This window comes from Ptychodera flava, chromosome 8 (assembly GCF_041260155.1).
Source record: "Ptychodera flava strain L36383 chromosome 8, AS_Pfla_20210202, whole genome shotgun sequence".
Lineage (NCBI taxonomy): Eukaryota > Metazoa > Hemichordata > Enteropneusta > Ptychoderidae > Ptychodera > Ptychodera flava.
In genome coordinates this window covers 24,605,667-24,632,173 of record NC_091935.1, presented here as the reverse complement: position 1 = coordinate 24,632,173, position 26,507 = coordinate 24,605,667, and the positions used below count along the sequence as shown (strand labels likewise).

General features: G+C 37.5%; 1 protein-coding gene across 3 annotated transcripts in view; it reads right to left on the bottom strand.

Moving 5' to 3' along the window:
- Positions 1 to 3,408: 3,408 nt before the first annotated feature.
- The window catches only part of LOC139138846 (galanin receptor 2b-like), a 76,561-nt gene continuing 53,462 nt past the window's right edge, over positions 3,409 to 26,507 (bottom strand). For all 3 annotated transcript variants that reach the window (XM_070707399.1, XM_070707402.1, XM_070707400.1), the window contains one exon: positions 3,409 to 7,366. In XM_070707399.1, coding sequence (XP_070563500.1) covers positions 5,991 to 7,064 — 1,074 coding nt within the window. In that variant the 5' untranslated portion in view covers positions 7,065 to 7,366 and the 3' untranslated portion in view covers positions 3,409 to 5,990. The remainder of the gene's footprint in view (positions 7,367 to 26,507) is intronic.

Here is a 26,507-nt window from a genome sequence, read left to right as displayed (position 1 = left end):
CTGTGCATCATAGTGAGAGTTATGAAGAGAATTCTATTTGCAAACAGTGACTCACGTAGAACGGGTATCGAAAAGATAGTTTGAGTGAGAAGTATACGTTAAACATCGATATTCAGATACAAATTTTACAACGCCCTCGTTCTAGTTCGCAGATATTTGTTGGTCGGTACAAAAGGTACGTCGAGTTAACGTGCTATCTTGCTGTCATTTTATTTATAAAATATTATAAAATAGGGCGTCCGAGAGTGAAACTACTCTAAACTATGTTTCTCAGTCTTTGGCTTTTCTAAATTAAGTGAGAAAGCATCGATCAACACCTGCAACACCTGTCGCCATATTGCCAAATAAACGAAATATGCCCTTACGCCCTCTAGTGCCCAGTAATCAAATAATCAATGCATATTATGTTCTGCGTTATCTATGGTAACCTCATATACCGTATCCTGTGAAAAAAAACTACCACGTGGCATTTTGTTTATGAATACAGCCAGAAAAAGTACGTATTCTCACAATATTTTCATGCTCAAAAAGTGCTCGCACTATGTAAATATGATAAAGTTTCGACTCTCCTCCTCGCATATTTTGCTTGTCGTATCCAGTCCACTGGTCTTGATCAAAACGACTGCTGTACGTGTTGATGGTGTAAAACTGATCACGTGACGAAGAATAAGTTCCGAGTCTACAATTCTTTCCGAACAAAACGCCTTTTCTAGCAATGTCAAAAGGTCGGACTACTGCAAGCTGATAGTCCATGAGAGAAAATGCCGAGAGAGTTTGACCGGTTGACCTCGCTGTTAATTTTATGCAGGAAATTACAATGACAATGCTTGGTCGAATGACGCAGTGCCTTGAGGGTGGGATCACCAGTGGTATATGGGGAGGAGTACCTTCCCGATGGTGATAAGTGGTGCAGATTACCGTCGCCTGTTGACCAATCGGATGGCAGAGTTGCAAATACCTGGACTGAACCATTTGGTTTTTTGTGGGTGTCGGTGGTACTTTGACAATATAAGTAAAAATGCACATTTATTGAGTTTATTGTCTTGTTTATGAGCGGCCAGTATTTCCAACAGCATAAATTATGTGCATTTGCCCTTGAAGGAATAAATAATTTTCGAATAAAACATCGCGAATGTAACTACATTCCTTAAGCTCGACGTACACTTAAGTGCCCCAAAGAACCATGAAATCGCCCGACTTTCGATTGAAGAGATGAGTTTTGCCAAACCGCGTATACAGAAAAATCGGCAGATGACTTTATTTTTAGAATCATAGACAGTATAGCGAGATGTAAAAAATGTGAAACAGGCTCCCCACCTAACTATCCTAAATGTTTTTGTGTCGAGTTTGTGTTTGATTCGTTTCGAAAATGTGTTCCTACATTCTTATCCGATTGTTTGTGTTAATGAAATGTTTGTTTCGCTTTGGATATTTGTAGAGAAGTTTGGATTAGTGTGTACGGTAATGTTTTGTTTGTGTGGGGAAGCTTATGGCGAGACGCAGCCGGACCTATGTTGTTACAAAAGTTGATAGAGTCGCCCTTTGACGCTTGCGTTTCGAAACCCGAGTGTGGTTTCTCATCAGTCGCAGTGTAGATTCTTTCCTTAGTTTGTGTTTGTGAAAATTTATTTTAATGCATTTTAGTGGTCTTGCTTTCCGATTAGCGAGGCAAGTATATTAATTTTGGTCACGTTGTGAGTCCGTTTGGTGGTTCGGTCTGTTTGTTCTATATTTCTTTACTTCGGTAAATTTTGTTTTGACTGGTGTGTCTTTTAGATTTTTGCGGAGGTTGTGTGATTTTTAGGCAATAAGTACCACTGCGGGGTACGGATTTTATGTTTATTGGATCAAGATACTTACAAGTATCCTGTTGATCCTGGTTGATGTGCTTGTTCTCGTACATTTTAATAATAGTTCATTTACTTTGTTTACTGTTTGTTCTGGCTTGTTGTGTATAATACTGAGTGTTACGTAATTGCCTTTCGCATTCGAGTACGTAATCGTTTGTGTTGACAATAACGAAAAACCGACCCTTGTCGAAGGGTTATTTTCCCAAAATTTGTACAATGTTTGCAAGCTGGTTTATCGCGATTCTTTTGGCACGCGACATGTTTTGTTTCCTTGTTTGAAAGGGTATCTCTAGAAGTGCGAGTTTAGAAGCTTCAGATAGCTTTCAAGTTTTTGTTTTTTTGTTGTTCGTGGAGTCCAATTTGACTTTTCTTTGAATTGGTGTTGTTGCGATTGTTTGTGTCTCACGATGTAGCATAGTCACATTATATGACTTTATTTGTTGAAATCCTGAGGTGGTTTTATTCAGTTTGGTTTTGTTGGTGTCCGAATGAATTTTAAGGCTTTTTGCCTAGTACTATTTTTCGGAGTTTCATAGTTTGAGCGATGATAGGTTGTTGTTGAATTTCATGTTGTTGTCGGCTTTTCTTTGGAAATGGCTGATTTATTTCCACGGCCATGTTTTCTGTTACGTTACTGTGATTGTTTATTTTGTATTTAATGTTGTGTTTCAGTTGTTTGTTATGTGTACGATTTTTGTTATTTCTTTTAAGTATTTGTGTGTTCTATGTCATCTTATCGTATTTTTTGGTAGTTCCCTTTTTGGAGTATTTGGTGGCCCTGAAAAGGGCCGCTTGGTATGGGTTTTTGTTAGCGCTTGGCGCGTTTGTTTTTGCGATAAGCCTAGCTTTTCATGCTTCTTTTCGCCGATTCGATGTGCTTGGTGAGTAGGTGTTTGCCGCCTTCTTGTCAGTGACTGTGTGTGCTTACATGGACAGTCTGCATAGCCCTTGAATGTGGTCTCGATTTTGATCAAACTTACAATTTAGGAGTATATATCAAAACTGATAAATGATTTATGTGATTACTGTAGCTATAGATAGGCTACATTCAGGACGGGCAGCGACGGGCAGTAATTAGTAGGCAAAACAGGTGGTTTTCACCGTGGGCAGAACTCGGTGCAATGATACTGAACATTAATAGTAAGCCTGTCACCTTGAAGGTAATGCTGTAGGTGAAACAAGGACGCGCGATGGTACAAACAACACCACAAGTGAAACGTACACACAGAAATACACGCGTTCCTACGTTGTGCCCACCCGGGCCACGCGATTAAAATATGACTGATACTGCTGGATAGTGTTAATTGGGTCGGTAAACAGTCAATTAATAGTTTAATTGACTACCTGGGTGATTGGCAGGTCGTGTCCAACGACGCATATGCAAAGCAGGCCAAAAGACAAAAGCCCCCAAAGTTATTGACAGCTGACCAGGGGTCACCATGAATACGTAATGAAGCTTCACTACGCAGAAACTGCGTAGTCAAGCCCTTCTTAACCGGTCAAAGTCTCTCGGCATTTTCCGGCATGCAGCGTAAAAATCATTCTATACACCTTGTTTGGGTTTTACGTGATCATTTATTATCTATAATATTAACTGTGAAAAAGATCATAAATGTTAACAACATTGTCAATCGTCGACTTTTAGTTGTAAATTTCACCGAACTTTGTCCCAAATAAGTAAATGTGGCCCAAAAGAACATCGACGAGTTCACCGACAGCGCAAATTTAAACCGTCCATACTGCGCATGCGCACATAAAGTTTATTGTTAGACCAAAAAAAATTGATTTTTTCTGGTCACCGCCCGCATCACTTCAAAGTGTGCGCGTTAACTCGTTTTTCTTGTTGTTCAGTTTCCCCTATGGAAAAAGGGAAAATGTATCAAATTCCAACAAAATTAAAAAAAATGAAAAAAAAAAATCACGTCGCCGCGTCAATGACAGAAACAAACCTATTATTTGTTTTTTTGGCCTAACGAGCCATGAGCGGGTCGATTAACTTTTCTTATCACCTTAAGGTGGATGAGTGCAAAAGGGTAGTGAAGTGAATTATTTGTATATAGAAATGGAAGAAAATGCCATTTTAATTTTGTCATCGCCTTAGATCTTTCATAAAAGACTCGGTACGAGCCATTGAGAAAAATTTACTGAAAACGTGGTGTCATGCTATACTTACTTCTAAGATAAATTGGCAAGATTACTTCTTTCTTCACCAAAGAACCTGTTTTATGTCATTGCACATTTTCATTGGTTGGTCAGCAACCCTGGTGTCTCTTTATAAATCTGAAATTCATTTTAAGGTAACAAGATATATGCTCAAAAAAAAGACCGTCTTCTGTCTCCATCTGCTGCTGTCTTCTCGGAAGGCTGAAATTTGTCATCAAGCGGTGTGAGCAGCACAAAATAAAGTGCTAGAGCGCGTTTCTCTTCGATGAATCTAAAAAAGTTAGATTACATTTGAAACACCATTTTGTCTCATGATTTTCTTGTCTGTACTCATGTTGCTTACAATATGATAATTATGCATTTATCAAGAAACTGATAATATTTACACTTCTTCGCAGACATCCACCTTAAGTCAAGTCACTAGTTAGCTGTTCCTCTCAGAACTTTATTAATAGCTGAAGTATGAATATGATACATAAATAACTCAAAACTTCAAGTGCCAGCCAAACATATTGAAACACGGCAGAGTAAAATTGTATATCAACAGTGCTTTCCATATCAATATATCCGTACTTTTACTTTTTCCATTATCCATGCATTTGAGAATATACTGTCAGATATCGTTTGAAATAAATGTCATTCCGTACATATACACTAAAACCCTTGTATGTATGTATGTATGTATGTATGTATGTATGTATGTATGTATGTATGTATGTATGTATGTATGTATGTATGTATGTATGTATGTATGTATGTATGTATGTATGTATGTATGTATGTATGTATGTATGTATGTATGTATGTATGTATGTATGTATGTATGTATGTGTGTGTGTGTGTGTGTGTGTGTGTGTGTGTGTATGTATGTATGTATGTATGTATGTATGTATGTATGTATGTATGTATGTATGTATGTATGTATGTATGTATGTATGTATGTATGTATGTATAACCTTACTTATTTTGATACTTGTCATTTATATTATTAGAGTATAAATATTATAAGTAGCCTACTGCGGTCAATAGCCGTATATCCCCACTGCGCATGTCAAACATTTCGCCTTATTTACCTAAGATGCTGTCGGACGTATAAATCGGATAAAATCATGATCGATGTATTGCACTCTACGTCATACGATATAATGGTTCCTTTGAAGGTTACATCGTTTAAGTGCCTATTGCTTTCATAGCAAAACCAATGTTTGCTGTGTTAAATGCGTGTTAATATGGAGACACGTCGGAGTGTATGGTACAGTATATAAACACACAGATAATGTCTGGCCTTGACACTTCTCGTACGCTACTTGTGCAAATATGGTTACCTAAAATATCCAATCTTTACCTTTCACGATATCTGTGTGTACAACGTGCAAATTTGATTGTCAGCTCAGTTGAGGAATGCAAATATTAAACTCATGTTAAACCACGTGTTCTTGTTGTACGCATGCTTGATAAGTACATTGAGTTCGAAGGAAGGTGCTATATTGCGCTTTTCTCACAACACACTGTACACCTACAAACAATAACGATACTCACAAATTTACAGTAAATTCCGACTTTTAAAAACTTCTCCACATTAAATCGTACAACGATTGGGTAAATTTAAGAGAATAAGGATATATGGACCACTACTGATTTAATAAAAATTACAAAAATCCCATCCATAAGGAAAAGAAGGACCTTTCAGAGACTTAGGCATATTTAAATTGTTTTGATAGGAAAATAAACCGCAATTTTCAAATCCATAATGTGCTCTATTACACTGTTTTATCTCTGTTCTGGATATGTTCCAGGTGCATCCACCATGAAATCTTAAAGTACAATGTTTTGAATAATTACGTTGAAACTAATCAGAGTTACATTGTCTTAAGCTTGTTATTGAACGATGAACGTTGATTCAAATATGTGAGATGAAATTTTGTGAGTTTTATGGCAATAGATATCAGAGTGACAATGATCAATCGACTGTGAATATTAGCTCATTTTTGTATTGCTGGACATCGTAATGGATTGGTTGTTGTCCTGTGATCGATTGAGTCCGAGGATTTTCCGACACTCCTCCCGAAACTCCTTCAACTTTGCCGCATAGATGAAAGGGTTCACGCACATGTTGCAGCAGACGGACACGACGGTGTACCGGAAGAAGATGCTGTTGAAATTGACGTAGCCGCCCAGGTTGAACCAGAAGTATATGATCTGATTTGGCGACCAGCAGATCGTGTAGGTGACGGCCACGATCAGTAAGGTGGATATGATGTTCTTCTCCGTTTTGGAGAGGTTCTTCTGTCCCGCCGCGGCGTTCGGAGCCTGGCCCTGGGCAGGATGTGAAATGGTACGCACATCTGAGGTATGGATCTTGCTCTGCCTCCGTACCACCCTGAGTATGCTTATGTAGGCAAAAGTCATGATTATAATCGGTGTGACGTATTGAAATACAAAGACTATGACTCCGAGAACGTCGAGACCGCTAAACCATATCTGAGTGCATCCTCCCTTGTTGTCCGACTCCTGCACCATGGCCCAGTGAAGCTCATAGATGAAGCACGTTGGCCAGACCACGGCCACCATTATCCTGGCTTTCCTCTGCGAGAAGCTTGCGTGGTGCTTGATCGGATGACAGATGGCGAAATATCGTTCGAACGTCAGAAACACCAGGTTCAGGGTGGAACCCAGGAAACAAGCCCACATTGGGTAGAGGCTCGACACCCAGAGCTTGCAGAAGACGTCGCCGGGAATGCCATGGGGGATGTATCCTGTAGGTATGAGGTTCACAGCTAACAGGAAGATGGAGCTGACAAGATCTATGCAAGATTGGTTTACGATGAATATGTTGGTGCTGGTTAGGCCTGTCGGAGTTGCTTTGTGAATCCTCGCGAAGACGACTATGACAATAATGTTTCCAACTACGCCGGTGATGCCGATAATTGCGAATATAACCTTCATAATAGCGTCGATGTTTCCATCGCTCGTCCCGTCGACGTCCAGCGTCTCGGTGACGTTGCTGGGACCGGCGGTCGAATTCCACAACGTCGTGTTGTTATTCATCATTAAAGGTCAATGATTTTCAGAAGTTTAACAGTTGTCTGTTCAATGTATTGCCAAAACCTTCAAGTTTCCCGGGTACACGACCGCTACGGCGGCAAGTAAGCAACTGGGCGGGGATGCATGAGCACCACTGAATAAACAGCCGAACGTCAAACGCAATTCACCGCCGAGTCGACTTTAATATACATCAATGGCTCTCCAATAACTAGTCTCTCACCACATTGATGAAGAGTCCTCTCGGTTTTATGATTCACTTTAACGAGACTGTATAGCTCACTTCATCCTCAGGTTAGCTGCGTTGATACCTGTAAGCAAGGAGAGAAAGTCGAAGCGTGTGAAATTAAATATAACAACTACTGACTCAGAGATTCCTGTTTTTTTCAACTGATACAAATCCTGTCTCATTACCTTGTGGGCGCCTTACATCCTTCACCACTTTGATGCATGTGTGTGTTGTCACATCACAGGAAATGAAGACATGCTCTCTCATGACCTCCCATCACCAAGACTTGTTATCGCGCCAAAGGTTGATTTGATAATGACCAGGAGCAAACATCGTGCAATCCTCCGTCTACTTGATTCATATGCTCGATAAATACAAGATTTCATCTTAGCAAGTTAGGGGAAGCGCCTTTTTCAGTTAAAATACAGCTTGGTGTGAAAGGCACGTGTATATTAGCCCCTGGGAGGGAAAAAACCTTTGCGTGCAAGATAGACTTTTCACATGGTTACAATCCGGCATTTACAGTGACATGCTAAAAAAAGATCTAGAAATGCTGTGGGAGTTCGCAGTTCAAGTATTGATCTTATGCCAATTTTGGTTATTATTTGATTTCCCAGATGCTTTCTCACATGTGCCAGGAAAGTAAATGTCCTTTTTTAGATATCGGCAAAACGGTGGTGTAAAAACCTAGTCCTAAAGTGTTTATGTCATTGACAAGATATTCACGTAATAAATTAAAAGCAAGAGACTCTGGAGGTAATGGAAAATAACAGTTTACTTAACAATATATTGCAAATTCATTTGTTGTTTATTCTTGTATTTGTAGTACACTGAGCATTTGATGACGCAAACAGTAAAAGAGCACTTAGTACAACAACTGTATATATATACCAATACAGGCTGGATTTGGCGGTGTTAAGTCACGTGTGGCTATACCAAGGCTAACGATCCAAATGGCCGACAGAGTCAATACAAGGTCAGCGAGCTTAAAAGATTCTAAAATTGTCATAACTGTGATTTGAAAATATACATGATCAATAATATTTGATGATGATGATGATGGTGATTATGAAAATCTCTCGGTTAAACTATTTTGTCATTGCTTAAGTACACTGTACAACATATATGTTCAACTGAATACGTTTATAGAAACTCGAAGGCCATTTTGGAAAGTTTATCATTTATTGTTGGTATTTAATGTGACTCGGAAAAACCATTGGCAGAATCATTGCTGACGTCCATTTAAGACTGGTATCATTATGCAAATAATTCCAGTTTATTCAAAAATAAAAATAAAAAGGCAAGAAGTCAGCTGTTGCCACATGTTGAAAATGACTTTGACAACAGACCTGCAAATGGGATTCGATTTGTACAATGCGAAATGGACATAAATATTATGTACTTGGCTTTTTAGAAGAGAACCTCGATGGGGTTGAAATTATTTATGGTCAGTCTTAGGAATACAGCATTCACTTGAAGTGTTAAGCGCTGCCCATAGATGTACCAGTGCATTTACCCGATGCTATTGATCCAGTTAGCTGCTCATAGGGATACAATATTTCTTGTAGGCTGTTCACAATGCGACTAGTGTGATTCTAGCAGTGTCAGAATCAGAGTAAATATAGTCGTATCTGCGATAGTTTAAAGATCGTAATGGACTAACACCTTCTTTCACTATTGGCACAAGCACTTAAACTGTCTGATTTCTTCTTCAGGGTATTTGATAGGCTGGACAGTTCAATGCTATGGCTTTCAGAACTTCATTTGAACAGTCATGCCGACTTGTCCATTCCCGCACCATTCTTTCTTTTTTCACGCCTATTGTGATTGCATCTCAAATGATTGATTGTTTGACGTCATCTCCAGGGGTTATTACGTCACGATTTGACCGGGTCAACGTTCGGAATTTAAAAGATTTCAATAGATCATGAAGTGAAAGTTTTTTGCAGTCAGATTAGCGGACGGATGCAGCAAAATACTGCTTTTAGTTCACATAATATATGATTTGTTCACGAACATAAAGATTCTCTTAATTCATACTTTTTTCGCTGCATATTCTGACCTCATTAATATATTACCACACCATGGCATGATTTGGATATATTTGTGTTATATATGTGTTTTATTTTTTCTGTAAAAAAAGCTGTAAAGAGTAAGATTTGATTTACTTTGAAGGTAATTTATAATTTATTTGCTCTCTGTTGGAAGAGCATCTAAAAAGGCTCATATGATCCACTGAGTACCATGGCGATAGCCAAGTAATGAAAAGGGACAAAAACCTAAACTAACAATATATCGCAATAAATTGAATGTTTTATCAGAGCTGATTTACCGAATGCCTGCCATAAGGCCAAATGAAAAATTATGTTCAACACTGGCTTTAGAAACATGCCTCAAAAATTAGAGCAGGTTGGTCAAAGGACATTTCATTTTTTTTCTTTTTGTTGGCTGAGAACTATAAAATATGGTAAAATTTAGAGAATTTACTCGAACTGTTTTGAAAGTGTTAAAAAAATTCCCTCAGTTGGGTGGGTTACCTGAAACACACATATTTTTTGGCCTAAATTAGTGTGTACGTGCATTCACAGACAAGGAGAACCCTTTGTCTGTGCTGCATTTGAGAAAGGGAAAGTTTGCCTTTCTGTACCGGACTTACAGACAAGACCATTGCCAACGAGATCGGCATAGAGCAAGTAAAGATAATTGGTGAAATACAAAGTGATTGGAATTAGCTTTGTGTGCTTAACTTAAAAACAGCGTGACTTCAACACAGACACACAAAGCACAGTTATCGAACAAATTGAATACCGATTTTCTTTGAACGAGTGTTGTAGTGATCATCATTAGCAATTAATTCAAAATACCATTTGATGACGCAAATCGCGTGCTTGGCTATCAATAATTTCTTCAGTGTTAATGGCGATATTGAGCTTACATCAACTTTCTAAGCTTAAGTAAAACACTGGAGTAAGATATAGAATATATACAAGTCAATGCGTAGTTTCGTGTTTTATTATTATAGTCTTGCCAAGACATGATGACGTTTATGCAATGCACCGATGAGCACATCCTATATGATACGTATACTAGGAACGTGGAAGCTTCAATAAGTCTGCGACAACGATATAATGTAAAGACTTAAAGGCAAAATTTTGTATGTCTATTCTGGGTTCTTTTTCGTCGCGTTTGAAAGCTTTTCTTCGCAGCAATATAACTATCGCTCTAACGGAAGGTCTAATGTCAACAATGCATTCAAACAGACATGAGGAACTAGGAAAGAAATCTGAAACGTGACTGTAGCATATGCTGAGTGTCACCATGGTGATATAAGTGATCCCTGGTGCAGGTTTGGAGTCAGTGCTCCTTCTGAAAAGGTGAACAGCGAGGTTCAATGGCTTATTGTCGACGTCGTTGAGAGAGAGAGAGAGAGAGAGAGAGAGAGAGAGAGAGAGAGAGAGAGAGAGAGAGAGAGAGAGAGAGAGAGAGAGGAGCGAGAGAGAGAGAGAGAGAGAGAGAGAGAGAGAGAGAGAGAGAGAGAGAGAGAGAGAGAGAGTATCAGTTCATTGAACCCAAAGTCTGATTTATTTCATACGCAATATGTTGTAGTTAGACTGAGAAAAGTGTCAGTTGAGAGTGATGCTGTGTAAAGACCAAGCTGGCACGCCAAATGCTAACCAACTGCACGAGTGATGTTGCTTCCAGTGGGCGGAACAGACTCCTCATAGTAACCAGCCATATTCGCCCCGAATGCAAATGACTAGGTGATACAGTTTTAGTCACGGTAAGGGAACCAACTCAACCAACTAAGCGGCTATATGCCTTCTAAACGCAAATGACGTCATTTCACCAAGACTCTTCACTAACGATTGCCTATAAGAGGCAATTGATTGACAGTAAAGGGTAATTCATTTCGAAAGTAGGGCGCGAAGTAATAATACCTCGACTCGGCGGCTTAATACTACTGTATTTATAACAAACATGGAGTATTCAGATTATGTCGCATAGGTTGACGAGTTTGTGCAGCAAGACGGAAAATCCACTGTGTGGATGCACATTCTAATGGCATGCTGGCGTATCTAGAGTTTTTCAGGAGTACAGTGATTTGCATGCCGGGTAATGGTGAACAACCTATCAAAACGACGATGTAAATACACGTTTTTTACTGACTTCACAAGACAAGAATATCACCCTGCCTGCTACAAGCTGTTATAATTGTTCGTACCGATCGAACAACCCAAACCATTGATTATTTTTAATTTAATGATCGTCAATGGAGCAACGAGCCAGGCTCTTTGGAATGTGGTGTTGCTTTATTGGCTTAATCTAATATTCAGCAAAATAAGGAATTTAATAAACCGGTGCGAAAATCGATCTGACGGGTCATACCGTCTACTGCACACCGTAACAGTTTGTCAAAAAAGGGCCGTTTGTCATTTGAGCGTGCTTGTCTCAAGTCATGAGAGAGGGATGGGAACGTCGATCTGGATTCACCCAGCGAGTATTTAAAAATTGCCCGAATTCGCCAAAGTATGAACAGCTGCGCGGGTTTGAATGATTAAATATTTGACCTTCCCTTGGCCACAACATAGCGAGCCTTTTTGACGAAATATATGTGAACTTTAAAATATTAAATTCAACCTCGAACATGTACTCAACTTTTATTTTTTTTAAAGTAGATTAGAACATTTAAGAAGTTCTAAGTAGATACAGAAATGTCATGTTAAAATGTTACATATCTGTTTCTCAAATAATGTGTGGCAGTTTGGTTTTGTTGTTTTGCCGAATCACACTTAAATTGTCACTTTGGGTTAATCTTGTTGACGGGTGTAGCATGGGAGCAGGGCACGCTAACCCATACCGGACACCAGACACCACCACCAAACAGCGAATCGAGGTGGCTCTACTGACATTTGCAATTATCTCTTGGTTCTTTGACCTAGTATGTAAGTTATTTGTTTACCTGAATGATATTAATTATTGGACCTGGTTTGATGTTATAGTATTGTACAGTACATGTATAGTACATGTATGCAGTACCCTAGTACGTGAACAAAGGCCGTTCGCGTTGACCGGGTGATAAATTTGATCTTATCAATTGATCTTGGTCATTGCTTGTAGGAAAAACCGATGAGCCGAGGGTACAGGACAAAAACTTCTTCAATTTCAGAGATGAATGTTTCGTTTTCTGCTTTTGTCTATTCTGAAAGTCTTTCTTAACTTATCTATACACAGTTATTTGATATTCTCACGCGTAACCAGCGGCTGCACAGCGCCGCTGAATTGCAAATAACGTGATGCGTGCTTTCTGATTGTATCTCCAACAAAAAGGTCACACTGAACTTCCATAGACGGTACAAATTTTCAGAACTGGCACGTCCTGTTTACACCGAGTGTTGCATCCTCGGCTCGGCACAAATTAGGCGCCTACAGTTTCGTCAAACGTCTACCCGATGATGCCGCCGGTGAATTGGTGATTAACCACGACATCACATGCAAGGCGAGAAACGAATAATGTTAGGGGTACTATTTGATCTCATTCGGGCAATTTTGTGCGTACAGTGTCCGCGTTCTTATCCAGAACACAGAAGCTTTCAAGGCATGGAACTTGAGCGTTCTGCGAGTACCAAGCTTGTTAAGATATTTAGCCACGAGTTTTCGGTAGTTTCTTTTGAAGACGGTGCTAGATGACTTCAGCAAGAAAAGAGTCTGTAAGAAAAATCTTTTGATCACGCTTCAAACTGAAAGAAAAACGTTTCTAAGGGACCTTTTGTGAACTGCCTTGTTAAATAGACCTGGCCTTCCTCGAATAACCATGAGTTACTCTAATCACTTACCATGGGCGAAATTTAAAGCGGAGAATACCATTACAAGTTCCCTTGATTCGGTTTTGATGACAGTGTTTGTCGAGGTGGGTACAATGCCCGGATCGTCGCTGGCACAAGGATCGGCCGCGGGTTTTTGTTCAGTACTGAAAACCGTGTGAGTGCGGAGCGCGAAGGACCATTGTGTAACTTGCATGTACGTTTCTCAACTAACAATAATTGGATCTTGGAGGCGAGACTACCGTGTTTCATGTGAGTCACGATGCGTGTGCAACAAACATCAAGAAACGTTACGAGCTTTAAGTGTGCGACGTTCGAGAGTTTGAGTTTGTGTGTCAATTCAGTTTACATAGGAGCTTGATTTTTTCATGCACATTATTGGTTAAAGACATGGGCATAACTATCAGAAAATAGGACTGCAATTGCCAACTACTTTTAATATAAAGTTTACCGGAAATCAATGTGACCTATACTCCACTTGACATTTGAACTTTACTAATGCGATCATTTGCCTATTTTCCAACTACGACCACTTCATTTCACCTGATGTCTCGGCATGTCTAGTCAGCATATACAAAATTAAATAGTTTTCTCCTGACATCATGATGGAATATAATGATTAGTTACTGTGACAAGAATTCATGACGACAATGAAACTGTACATCTGTGAATTGATCAAAAAATTCTATGGTATATTTCATTAAAATGATGCAGTAGTCCTCCGTGTTTTAAAACATTCGCTCGCAAAAAAACTGCAAGAGAGAGTTGAGGTTTGTTGAAATAAACCAATTCAAAGTACGCATTCATAGATAGAACATTGTCAGACATTTGTTTTGTCTTCTAGAACAATGAATTCAATATTATTAACCCTGTCTTTGAGAATTTTGATTTCAATCTTATTAGGATTATATGAGAAAAAGGAAATTTATAATTGTTCTCAACCACAATGTGTTCAACATAAAACATGAAAAGCCTTGACTTCGATTTCGAAAATAAAAAGTTGGAATTAGCAAATTCTTTGATCATGCGCGTTCGCATCTGCTTGCATGCCTTAACAACAGTTCTTAATAAATCACAGTCTATACTGCGTTTGTCGCTGAAACAAAGCGATGTGAAAATAGGATTAGATCTGCTGCCGACTAACACCTGAGGCATAGGCAAGGGAAATGGGAAAGGCTAAAAAGGTTGACTTCGATTAGCCTCGGCAGGGAAGAAGTTAATACAAAGGGATAAAAAATGCAATTAGCCCTTGGTGGGCTGTCATTTTTTTTCCGCTCCCAGCCTTGAACACTGTCAACAGAAATTCTCCACTTGAACGTGAAATCAATCTCTCTATATCTGCATGGCATCGGAATCATGGATTGAGATAAAAAACAAGAATGCTGTGTGAGGGTAACATTATTTGTCAAGTCGCTCTACTATAATTTGAAATCGAATATTTATGTTCACTGGATATGTTTTTGCTACTATTCTGTGCTAAATAATCGAAACCCTTGAAGGTAAACCAAGCTGGCACATTTTCATTTCATAATCTACGGTGTTTGGAACAGCACTGTTAAAGCTCCCTTCAGGCCTATACGAAGCTCGACTCTATAATTTTCTTGATATTCATGTAATACAATATCGGTGACCCTCAGTATTTTCCTGGAACCAAGGACAGATGTTCCAACGCTAATAGACACTTGAAGGACACAAGTAAACACTAACCGTGGGAGGGTCGGATCCATAATTGCTTATCCATATATAATTTTACAGCGGATGTTGTTATTTCGGGTAATGTGCAATTTTTTAAAAGTCCAAAGGTCTTACAATCTAGTAATAGTGTCGTATGATTTTAAGCTGTTCTCGTTTCATATATATCCTATGAGGTCGATAACACATAGGCTAGACCAAGGATATTATATGTATACATGTATATATAATCATATTATTATCCTACACACAAGGAAGGCCTATATATATTACATATATATATATATATATATATATATATATATATAAATATATATATATATATATATATATATATATATATATATATATATAACCACCTAGGAAAATGGAGAAGATAAAGAAACAAATATGCGCAGTTTTCAAAGACCACGGCTTCAGAATCACCATAGAAACCAACAAGAAATCTGTCAACTACCTGGACGTGACCTTCGACCTACGCACTGAAACTTTCAAGCCTTTCACCAAACCAAACAACATCCCGCTATACGTCAACCACAGAAGCAACCACCCACCCTCCATCATCCGCAACATACCAGAATCCATCAACAAACGATTGACCAGCATATCATCAGACAAACAAACATTCGATTCAGCCATCACACCATACCAAGATGCACTCAAAAAGAGCGGCTACGACCACCAACTCACTTTCAAACCCGTACAACAACAGGAAAAACGCACAAGAACACGAAACATCATATGGTTCAACCCACCGTTTGACAATAGCGTCAACACCAACATCGGGCGCAAATTTCTACATTTAATCGACAAATGTTTCCGCCACGATCATCCACTCAGGAAGATATTCAACAGGAATACACTCAAACTAAGCTACAGCTGTATGCCGAACATGCAAAGTATTATCACTTCACACAACAAATCAGTACTTGCCAAGGAAATGGAAAACAAGAACACAACCGCCACCATCGCCAATAAAGAATGCAACTGCAGACAAAAGAGCAAATGCCCATTGCCAGGAAAATGCCTCACCGAGGGCGTGGTTTACCAAGCAACGGTCACCAGAGAAGACAACAATACACACGCAACATACATCGGCCTGACGGAGACTCCATTCAAAACAAGATATAATAACCACATGCTATCATTCCGCAACACAAAATACAGAAACAGCACCGAACTGAGCAAGCACATCTGGTCACTGAAAGATGCAAAGACAGAATACAGGATTGACTGGAAAATAATAAAGCAATGCAATCCATACTCCAACGTCACAAAAAAATGCAATCTGTGCCTCCACGAGAAATTCATACTCCTCAGATATCCAGAAATGTGCTCCCTCAACAATAGAAACGAATTAGTATCGACCTGCAGACACAGGAGAAAATTTCTCTTGTGCAGTCACTAATTATTCAACCTTTTGCAACAAACAGGTGCCAACAAAAACAAAACAAAAGAAATCGTTTCCCGCCTAAAGTTTCAGTCGATCACAGCCACCCGATGAGTGTAGGCGGCTCTGCAGCCTATACGAAACAAATTTGTAGTGGAAATGTAATATTTTAGATTATCCTGATCAACTCAGTTGTGTATATATATATATATATATAGAATATTATATATAATATATATATATATATATATATATATATATATATATATATATATATGTATGTATGTATCGGACAAATAGTTGAAATACATCAAAATTTCAATCAATATTAAACCAAATGACACACGTTTTAGGTAGGCTAAGAGTGACGAGCAACCATATTGGAGTATTCGTTTAAAGAGGTCAAACTTCGAAAATAAGGATCTGAAGGCGGTACTCGTCGCGCTGGCACGTGACATCTTTCTTGTGAAATTCGTATTTTGTGCAATATGAGTTTTGAGAGTAAGATTTGTTATGTGGGCGAAGTTGAAATTTATGGTGGACTTTATTCTTACATCTTTGCAATATCTTCTGTAAGACCATCGGTTGTATTTAGGTCTTACGGCAGCTCGTTTTGTATTTGATATTGCTAATGCAAAGTTTGATTTACTTCGAGTCTCATAAAAAGACAAAATAATTTCAGTTACACTTTCACATGATGCTGTCTAACGCAAAGAAGTCATCTCGATTTCACAAGCGATGGTGTGAATATGTTTACCATAAATTACCAATAAATTCACCAATAAAATTAAAGCGACTGAAAATTCTTTTATAAATGCATAACTGGACTATATTTTATGAACATTTATAATTTTATTGAGTTTTCATCTTCTAAAATTCAAATGCGTCTAGGTGCTGATTCAAATACACTGCGATTAAATCGCTATAACAATCTTAACTTTCTTAGCACAAACCCTTTTAAATGCGTAGCATTACCAATTTATGGAATAATTTACCCTGGGCATTGCGGAGTATAAATTCGACGCTTGCTTTTAACCGGGCAATAACAATGGTATTTGGACAAATATCATAGCTCATTTAATCTACAAACACTTATACATGGACAATCCGCTGCTTTTGTAGTAAATGTAGACCGTAATAAACATGGTTTTTCATATATTTCATTTTTGCATTATTACTTTTTGCATTGTTGTATACTTTACGTCAGGTTTTAAAATTACTTTTGCTCACTGTGTATTGTGCAGTGGAGAACTGACTTTGCATGAATGATTCTGACCTGTTTCAGACACCCAACCCTATGAATTTCCTTTTGGGGGCTTACTTTTGATAAATCTTGTAAGTAAAGTATAGTGATTGAGTCATGTCTGAGACGGTAATACAAGTACAATGAATACGACAACTGACAACAGAGTGTACAAGAATAGTTATTAAACAGGAAGCTGGTGGCCATCTCCAGACTTGTCTTCTCCTGTTTTTTATTGTATCACTCCTATTGTCTGGACGCCACGACTACTTCGTGATGAGCAATTTTGAGGGACTGGACAACCAGAAAGGAACGTCTTGCATTCATGAAAAATTACCCGTTAACTCAAGAAAGATTAAATTCCTTGTCCTCAGTGGCTGCTACACTTAGGCGTATCGAGTACATTTATGGTAGGGCATTAAGGTAGAGAAAAAGGCTTGGGCGACAGGTAAAATCTAATAACCAAAACAAGTCATTTATTTTGTTCTTTACGTATTTTTAAGATATATAGAAACATGTTAAATTAACAGAAAGTGAGTGCCCCCACCATTTGTAGAGATACCGCAAATGAAATTTTAATAGCGATTGCAGTTAATATATTATATATAAGAACCCAATATTATTATTATTATTATTATTATTATTATTATTATTATTATTATTATTATTATTATTATTAACTGTAGAGTCATTCACATCCATACCCATTGTGGCGTTTGTCCTGCTGCTCATTGTCTCCTGGGCTGTTTAAAATTATTCTCCTAAACTCATTCCATTTTCTTCTGATATTGAAAAGAACACATCGCAAAACTATGAACTTTATAAAATACATTGTGCCATGCATAATTTAGCGTCCAGCAACAGACAAATCTCAAACTTTAATTTGAAAATGACTCAAAAGTTTTGCATAATAATAAAATATTGCATTGATAAAGTCATAAATGGTAAATAAAATAGTAAATGAAACATGAGCATTTTTCCGTGCTGTGAATAGTTTAGTATATAAAAACTGTTTTTGAGTCTGAAAAAACCATCAAGATTCACAGGCACCAAGACTACTGTGCTTACACCTTCCAGAATTAGTCTTTTCCGCTTATTTGCGTACTGTGGAATCACATTTGCATCAGGCCAATATTCATAAATGCATGTGCATCATTGATCTTGTACGTGCATGTTGTATCTCTTCAGTGTACAGAAGTCATTGGCAAATTGCAATACCCGAGGATGGCGATAGGGCAATATGATGTCTTCCTGTATGGCCATGACTGCCCTTTGCGAAAACAATGCAACTACCAGGCCGCGGTATTCCATTTATAATTCCAACCATATTAATGTGAGGTGAAATTTGAAAAATGACGTGAGTTAGCCACCTGCTAAAGACTGTCTATCTAGCTGAAAAATGTGTACACATTCTGTCAAATTAGGTCAAACTATCAAAAAAACAACAACACCACCAACAACAACACTCGCATCTACGTATTGTGGCTGGTACCAATTATTGAAAGACGTTAAGTTCCAGGATCTTCGCAGTGAAACGCTCAATATATATTCACATTCTGCGTTTACGGTAAACTGAAGCAGCGGTTTCTAATCAGTACACTGTACACTGGGTACATGTTCGCGCATATCATGTTTGTCCGCCATCAAAATTTCATATTGAAACCCATCAGTCAATCGATTTTAAAACGTCACACCGCTGTTCCGGGGCAACGCACCTATTTAGTTCACTAGTCATTTACACCTGAAGTGAAATTGGCATGGACTTAAATTTGCGTGACGCAATTTTCTCCGAATTAGATCTTCCGGGTACTTACTTTTAAGTGTCCGGTTTGAGGCACAAACGTTGTGGTGCACGCTCCGACAATTAACTCTTCAGTTTTGATGTGTGACATTCAATATCTGACGATGAAATTGTTGATGTTCAATCTAACGATTTCGTGATTAAAACTTACTTGGTCAATTATGTCCAATATCTTCTGTATGACTAAAATATGCAGGCAATACTCTTCGGAAACTCAACTCTCTGTTCAAAGATATTCCAAATCCAAAACAAGTATTTGTTCAGAAAAAGTATTTCTTGTTGTCGCCATAATGACGAAACACTTTTACAAACGCATGAATTATGTGGTTTCAACAACGATAACGCCGAGCAATTTATCTTGTTTTGGTAAATCAGGAACAGCTTTTGCGACATCTTAACGATCTCCACAGTCGGTTGGATGCCGTATTAATAATTACATGGCAGCAAGATTGATGGAGGTACGAAGCCCATTTGTTCTTTAAAGAATGGTGTCGTCATTTATTTCAAACGTTGGGTTGAGTCGTTTTACAATGACTAATCGATGAGACGCAATATAAGATGATTCTATAAACTGCTATAAAGACGAATAACCTAAGGACGCACTATTGCGACTAGATTAAAATTCGACTGACAATAACCGAACGCATATGCTGAACATTTCATTGTTTAACCTTTGAGAAAAAGCAATCATTCTTACTTTAAAAATGAAACCCTCTTAAACAAAAAAATGATTGAGTTTCCTTGTACTATTGTCAAACCATTTAACGCTTGTGAAGACTGGTTGTCTTTAGTAATATCATTTTACCTCTCTCGTGCCATCCATTTCCAGTTGTCACCTCTGATAAGCTAGCATTTAGCTGTAGTCTGATACACATCAATTATCAGATACAAATTCAATCATCAATAAGCCGATAAAGTGACTGCGGGCAAACGTATATATTATGATTTGCGTCAACAGCGAGAGAGTCGCAGGGGAGTGCAAGGAAGGTAATATTCAGGAACCCATTAATGGAAACATTGGGAATTTACTGGTCTGCATGTGTCTCGGTGTAGGCTGAGTAATGTGACCGGACTGATAGGTTACATACCTCATGGCTTTGCAATCATTACATCATGTCCATTGTTAAATTTGATGATCGTATACAAGCTGAAACAGTAACCTTAAATTTCCAATTCGCGGTGATTTATGTTTGATTTGTGTGAGGATGTATTTTAAAGAATTTGCCAAATCGAGCCACTCTTTGAAACAACGGCAAATTACCTGTGGAAGTCCACCCCTAACCATACGTTAGTTTAGTGTACGATTGGCCATAATGGCATCGTCAAAGCATGAGAGTATAATATGACATCAAAAGAGGTCCAATAATCAGTATTATTCAAGCTTAATTTAGATAACTGACCGGGTCAAAGAAGCAAATAGAAAATGCCAGTAAGAATAAGAGCATCTTTAATCATTGTTTATTGGTGGTACCAGGTGTCCGGAAACTCACCAATAATCTTCGAACACCCACATGACAACTCGTTGTATTGACAAAAGTAAACAAGCTGTTCTACTCGCATATATAACTACCGTAGGATTTCACTGATTTGGTTAATACTCGGTTAGGCTCAGTCCTTTAATTGGCTGAGATCGCTAAAACTGGTTTAATTCTTGATTTTTCACTCTTGGTTAATATCCCTATTAAACTTGTCAAACTGTTGAGGGGAAAAATGAAAGGCTCCGCGCTACCCACCTTTGGGCCGGCTACGCCTAGACCTTTAATATTTGGTTTCCCCTCGCACCTTGCCAATAAATAAATGTTGATGGTCAGCGCGTCGACCTCAACAAGTAAAGGAGAGCCTATTATCTTGTACGAGGGTGGCTGGTTTGCCTTGGAACACAGACACGTAAATGTTGTATACACACTACAGTGACGGGTGACTTTGCTGCTCTGTTGTTGTCTGCTCATCCCCTTCTTTCTCAATTTCTTTCTCTCTCTCATGCGGGTGTATAATCATGACTCATCTTCGCTCATTTCACCCAAATGCTGTATGCTATTATGTGGTCGACCACTTCTCTCAAGATTGAACACAAAAATTTCCCAATGATTAAACTATAGTGATGTACGTTACATGGTGCAAACACTCTGATTGCTTCAGCTGTAGTGCAAAGTTAATGAGCGCATGCAGTAGAGCACTGAAATGCGCGTGCGCGTCTACTTTTCGTTTGGCATGGTGAACATTCAGAAATCTGATCAATTTTATTTAAATGACTTGAGTTAATTAACTGGAGATAAGCTATGATATGAATCCAAGACTTATGCATTATGTCGTATTTTGTTAAATATCTGTAAGCATTTGTCTTAGTTTTTCATACTTTCGCTGGCGTGAAAACGATACATATATTGTGTATACATGGAATTTAATAATCAATCATTATGATCGATGAAAGTGTCTAAAATTGTTTTTAGCGCGAGGCACGGTGTTACAACGCGAATAATGGTAATAATGGTCGCTGAAACGATATTTTTTCTAATTGAACGCAAAGTAATTCATTATCAAACTTTCACAAGAAACCCTACCCAATTCTTTTGTCCAGACATGACAATAGGAGAGTGTCGTGTAGGAAGACGAATGGGCAGGGTTCCCGCAGTTTGGCATTCCAGAACAACCCGCCAGTCTAACTCAAAAAGAAGCTTTTTGCAATTATACAATATCACCATACAAAGTTCTCATTGCACACACTTGCTGGTGCCTATTGATAGTTCGGCAGCTATGTAACAGATACACTGTATCTATGAATTTATCTACCACTAGAAGGGTTTTGTGCCATTCTTTAGTATCTTATTCTTTTTGACATCCCCTTAAAACTAACTGTTCTACCCCTGATAAAAATACACTTTGTTGAATGGTTCGAAAGACCCCTTACGTAACACTTTGTTGTGCTCGATACGATTATCTTTTATTATCATTGGGAAACCTTTCAAAGATATTAATCTAAGGGTTTAGCGGTATGGTATTAGTTTGCTTGGTAAATAGTCGATCACACGCACGAGTCACAGTGCATCGAAGAATATCTGTAGCATCGATATATTTCAATTCACTGAATGATTCAGAAACGATCCTTTTGACCCTGAAAAGGGAGTACAATGCTCAATATTGTTGGATACTTGATATACTACCTCTCCTTAATGGCCTTACACAAAAAATATTGTGATCTTGCAATATCTTTGCGACGGTCATAGAGAAAACGGCTGTACATTTAAACGTAACAGTGTTGGCACGCTGAGTAATTCCTGGCACAATCTCTAGATTAATGAACTCATTCATGCATTAATCATCATCTAATATAACCTGGAATTACTCATTTAGTGAAATAGCGTTGTAACGTTTAAAGTTTAAATGTTTTCTCTATAACTGTTTCACAGAGGACAACAAGATCACGATTTTGCTTGTGATGATGATGATGATGATGATGATGATGGTCATCATCACCATCATCATCATCATCATCATCATCATCATCATGTGTTTAAGAAGCTATTCTTATTTTAAAACGGTAATCTTCATCAGAGCCCTTAAAGGGAAAATCATTAGCATTTAAGAGAAAAAAAGATATGTAATGTTTAGAAACTCAAAAGTGTCATCAAATATTTAGCACAAATATGCAATGGATATATCAGAGTGAGTAAATTCGTAGTTGAATCATCATTTGCAAATTCAATGAAAGGAAAATGAGTTCATTATTTTCAGAGGAGAGAAAGAAGGACTGTGTCTGATCGAACACCGGATTGAGTTCTAAGTATCAGCAGTATAAAACAACATTTGGGCGAGTGTCAGTCTTGTGTAACGTGGAAGAGTCAAGTAATTATGGTAAATAATTAAGGGCATGTATTGACATTGTATATTTTGAGCAAATATCCTTTTGCGGCGAGGTTTCCTTTAAATGAATATATTGACATTCAGGAAGGCATCTCTTTCGAATAGACTGCAAGCGAGACAACACAAGCGTTAGTGCGTAGAATAGTTTATAGTCAGCTCTTTACATTAAAATGTCTGAGACCGATAACTTAAATGTTTAATTTGGCACCCTCTATCAAGCTTATTCAAACATGATACAGTTGCGATCACTAACAAAATGTACTCACAACTTTTTTATCAAATGTTTGCAATACTCTAGCTCCTTTTATTATCATCGGCAAAAAAACCGGCAAAATTAAACGCCGACTGATCGCTTTCAATTCACAGAAAAAGAAAATCATCCGTTTTTGTGTACAATAGATCAGTAAATAGATACTAGGTAACAATTCTTTGTCAAAATGTATTTTTTCGACCATATCACTTTACGGAAACGTTTCAGCCGTTTTCCCTTTGACAAAACATTCTACAGACACTATACTGTCTGAGATGATTCTATTTACCATGGCAAGAATTTTCAATAACCCGTTCATAAATATTCGTAGATTTCTTTAAAGATTTATTCCGTAAATTGTGTAAAGATTGTAGTACTTCCGCCCGAGCGAGTTTGCAGTGGTCAAGGGGAACTAATTTCAAAATTGATAAAGGAAGAATCTGCCTGGGTGATAGATTTTTGGACTCCAAAAGTTTATTATTCTTTGTTCGTCATGTGCTTTCGTGCACTGAATTTGAACATACGGATGTAGCAAAGGTTCTGAAATTAAATTTCCAATAAACCTTAACATAAAGAATGGTGGTCATTTCGATCTTTATACCTTTAAAGTTTAGTGCTCCCATGTGTTAATTGTTATGCAAGAAACTGGTTAAAGGCTTTTGTAAGCAAAGCATGCGCACAAAGTGGATACAAAAAACATGAATATAATCCTTTCAATGGTGAAATAACTAGGTTTTGTATAAACCGGGTAAGATAAAACATGTGCCACTCATGTACGCTGGCGCTAAATATGCGAGAACATCCTTCTATTCATTTGTGATGTCCACTTGTGCAAATTGTATCATTTGGCAATCGATGCATTGTTGGCACGTGAAAACAAAGTCCTTACACTATCTGCATGATACATCATATAGCTCATTGAATAAAAATGAATTTATCAATACTATCCTTTTCCCAATTATTGTTCCAATCACTGCCATTTAACGACTGAAGACCAGCGTCTGTAAAAACGCAAATTTGAGCTGTATGCGACGATTCTGAGCCAGGGTGGTCGTAACTCTAGTATATTGTAGTATAGGCAGACGTCTCACGTTTTGCAGCTAACGGTAAAATTTGCAAAAGTTGTTGAGAGCTGCCCCAAAACGAGGCAGCATACATTATGGTTGAAATTTGGGACCAATGTCAGCTGGTTGCATAGACCATTTTTAATCATGACGGATTTGTTGCTTAAAATTTAGCCACTTTGGAGTGATACAAACAAGGGGATAACAGTTTGAGTAAACATCGGAAATTCCCCTGCAATTACTGTGATTGGAGTTTGCATCCTAAGGCACCTTTCACAAACTGGCGATCAAAGCATTAGCCTTATAACTTCAGCACGTGGTGTACAATGAGCGATGTTTCGTTGACTAAATCTAAGTCGCCAATAATAATATCAGTTATTGCGCGCACATACGCTGTGTTGGTAAGTTGAACACCATGCTTTTTGATATGATTTCGGAAATAGAACAAGAAACTGCATTTATCGACAGAACAAACAAAACGGTAAACGAATAAAAAGTTACGACTAATGGAGCTTGAAACATAATTATTTATTACAAATATTGCATTATTGTCCCACCTCTAAAGGAAGATCATTATATAAACTGCTGTAGGCGTTTTCCGTCACTTGCAAGCATAAGTGATCAAAGAATGGTAATTAAGACACACTGTATACAAGTTACTTTGAGTAATAATACTTACAATATATGCATTGGATATTTCCAATCAGCGCGTTTTGTGTGATCTCATTTGTTATGCATATTTGATATGAATATTTTGTTCTTAGTAAATTTTTAATTAAAAATGTAATAAATTGTTTATCAGTCATTTTAATGTATGAATGGTGAACAAATAAATGTCCCTGAACTTAATTTACTTTTAATTCTCAAATATTAGGTGGTTGGAAAGGCTAGAGCGTCAGTTATAAATTTCAACAAAACTATTAAATATAAAAGTAGTCAACATTCTCTGTGGAATAAAAAAAACTAGACATTTGGGCACAAAACTGCAAAAACTGACCAAATAAGAAGAAGTTGGGGAGTCCTCAGTGTATTAACTATGGTAGAGGTCCCCTAGCTTTTAATAAAATGTTGAAAAGGGAAAGTCATTATTTGCTGTTTTTCAGGAAAGTTTGACAAGGCGGTGCTGGCATTCAGAGTGAGTGACTGCTATTGTAAATGCATTTTTAGATTCTTTGAGTGTCAAAGAGGTGTCAAAAGTGAGATTAACCAAAAAAAACTGCTCTATGACTTCAAAAGAGGGGTGCAAATATGGCTTGTTTTCAACATTTTTGACAGAATAAAAGTTTTCCTACATAATTTTATACCAATTTAATCCAACTTTGAAATGAGATATGGACATGGAATTTTTACAGCCTATTAACAAGGTTACAGATAAGATTTGCACGGCACAATTTTCCTGTATTTGAAGTACTTTTTGAAAAATCACATTTTGAAATTTGAAAGAATTTTTAATAATTTTTGATATATAAACCCATGTAAAATCATAAAAACAAATTTTATTTACAAATCCTGCCGTACAAATCTTACAATAAATAGTGTCAACATATTTATAACTAATTTGGTAATATTAATACTATCCAATTATTATTAAATTCAAATATGTAAAAAAATATGAAAAATTAAATTTTAATATTTACTGGTGTCATATTTCAAAATCATGGCTGCAAATATACAATTTTTATATTCTTTGGAGAAAGTATTAACTAAGGGAGTTATCCTGAAAATTTGAACTAAATATCTTGATTCTAACACTTGAAACTTGACATTAACTGTGAGAAAAGAATTGGTGCAAAAATAGCCTTTCCAACCACCTTAAAAGACATAAATTATACCTAGTGTATGGTAATATTACATAAAGGTCGTCAATATACTTGAAATTAATTACTGTTGACATAAAACTGTTTACAAGTTCTGCCAACATTGTGCAAACTGACAGAAAATTGCATGTATCTCCAAGTGGATTCTACACTGAATGGCACATTTATCTAGTACACCTAGTAATTAAAATTCCCCTTAATATAGGATGTATATTTGTCGGTCTGTCTCCCTGACTGTCTGTCTGCCTGCATGCACCAGTATGTATGTATGTATGTATGTATG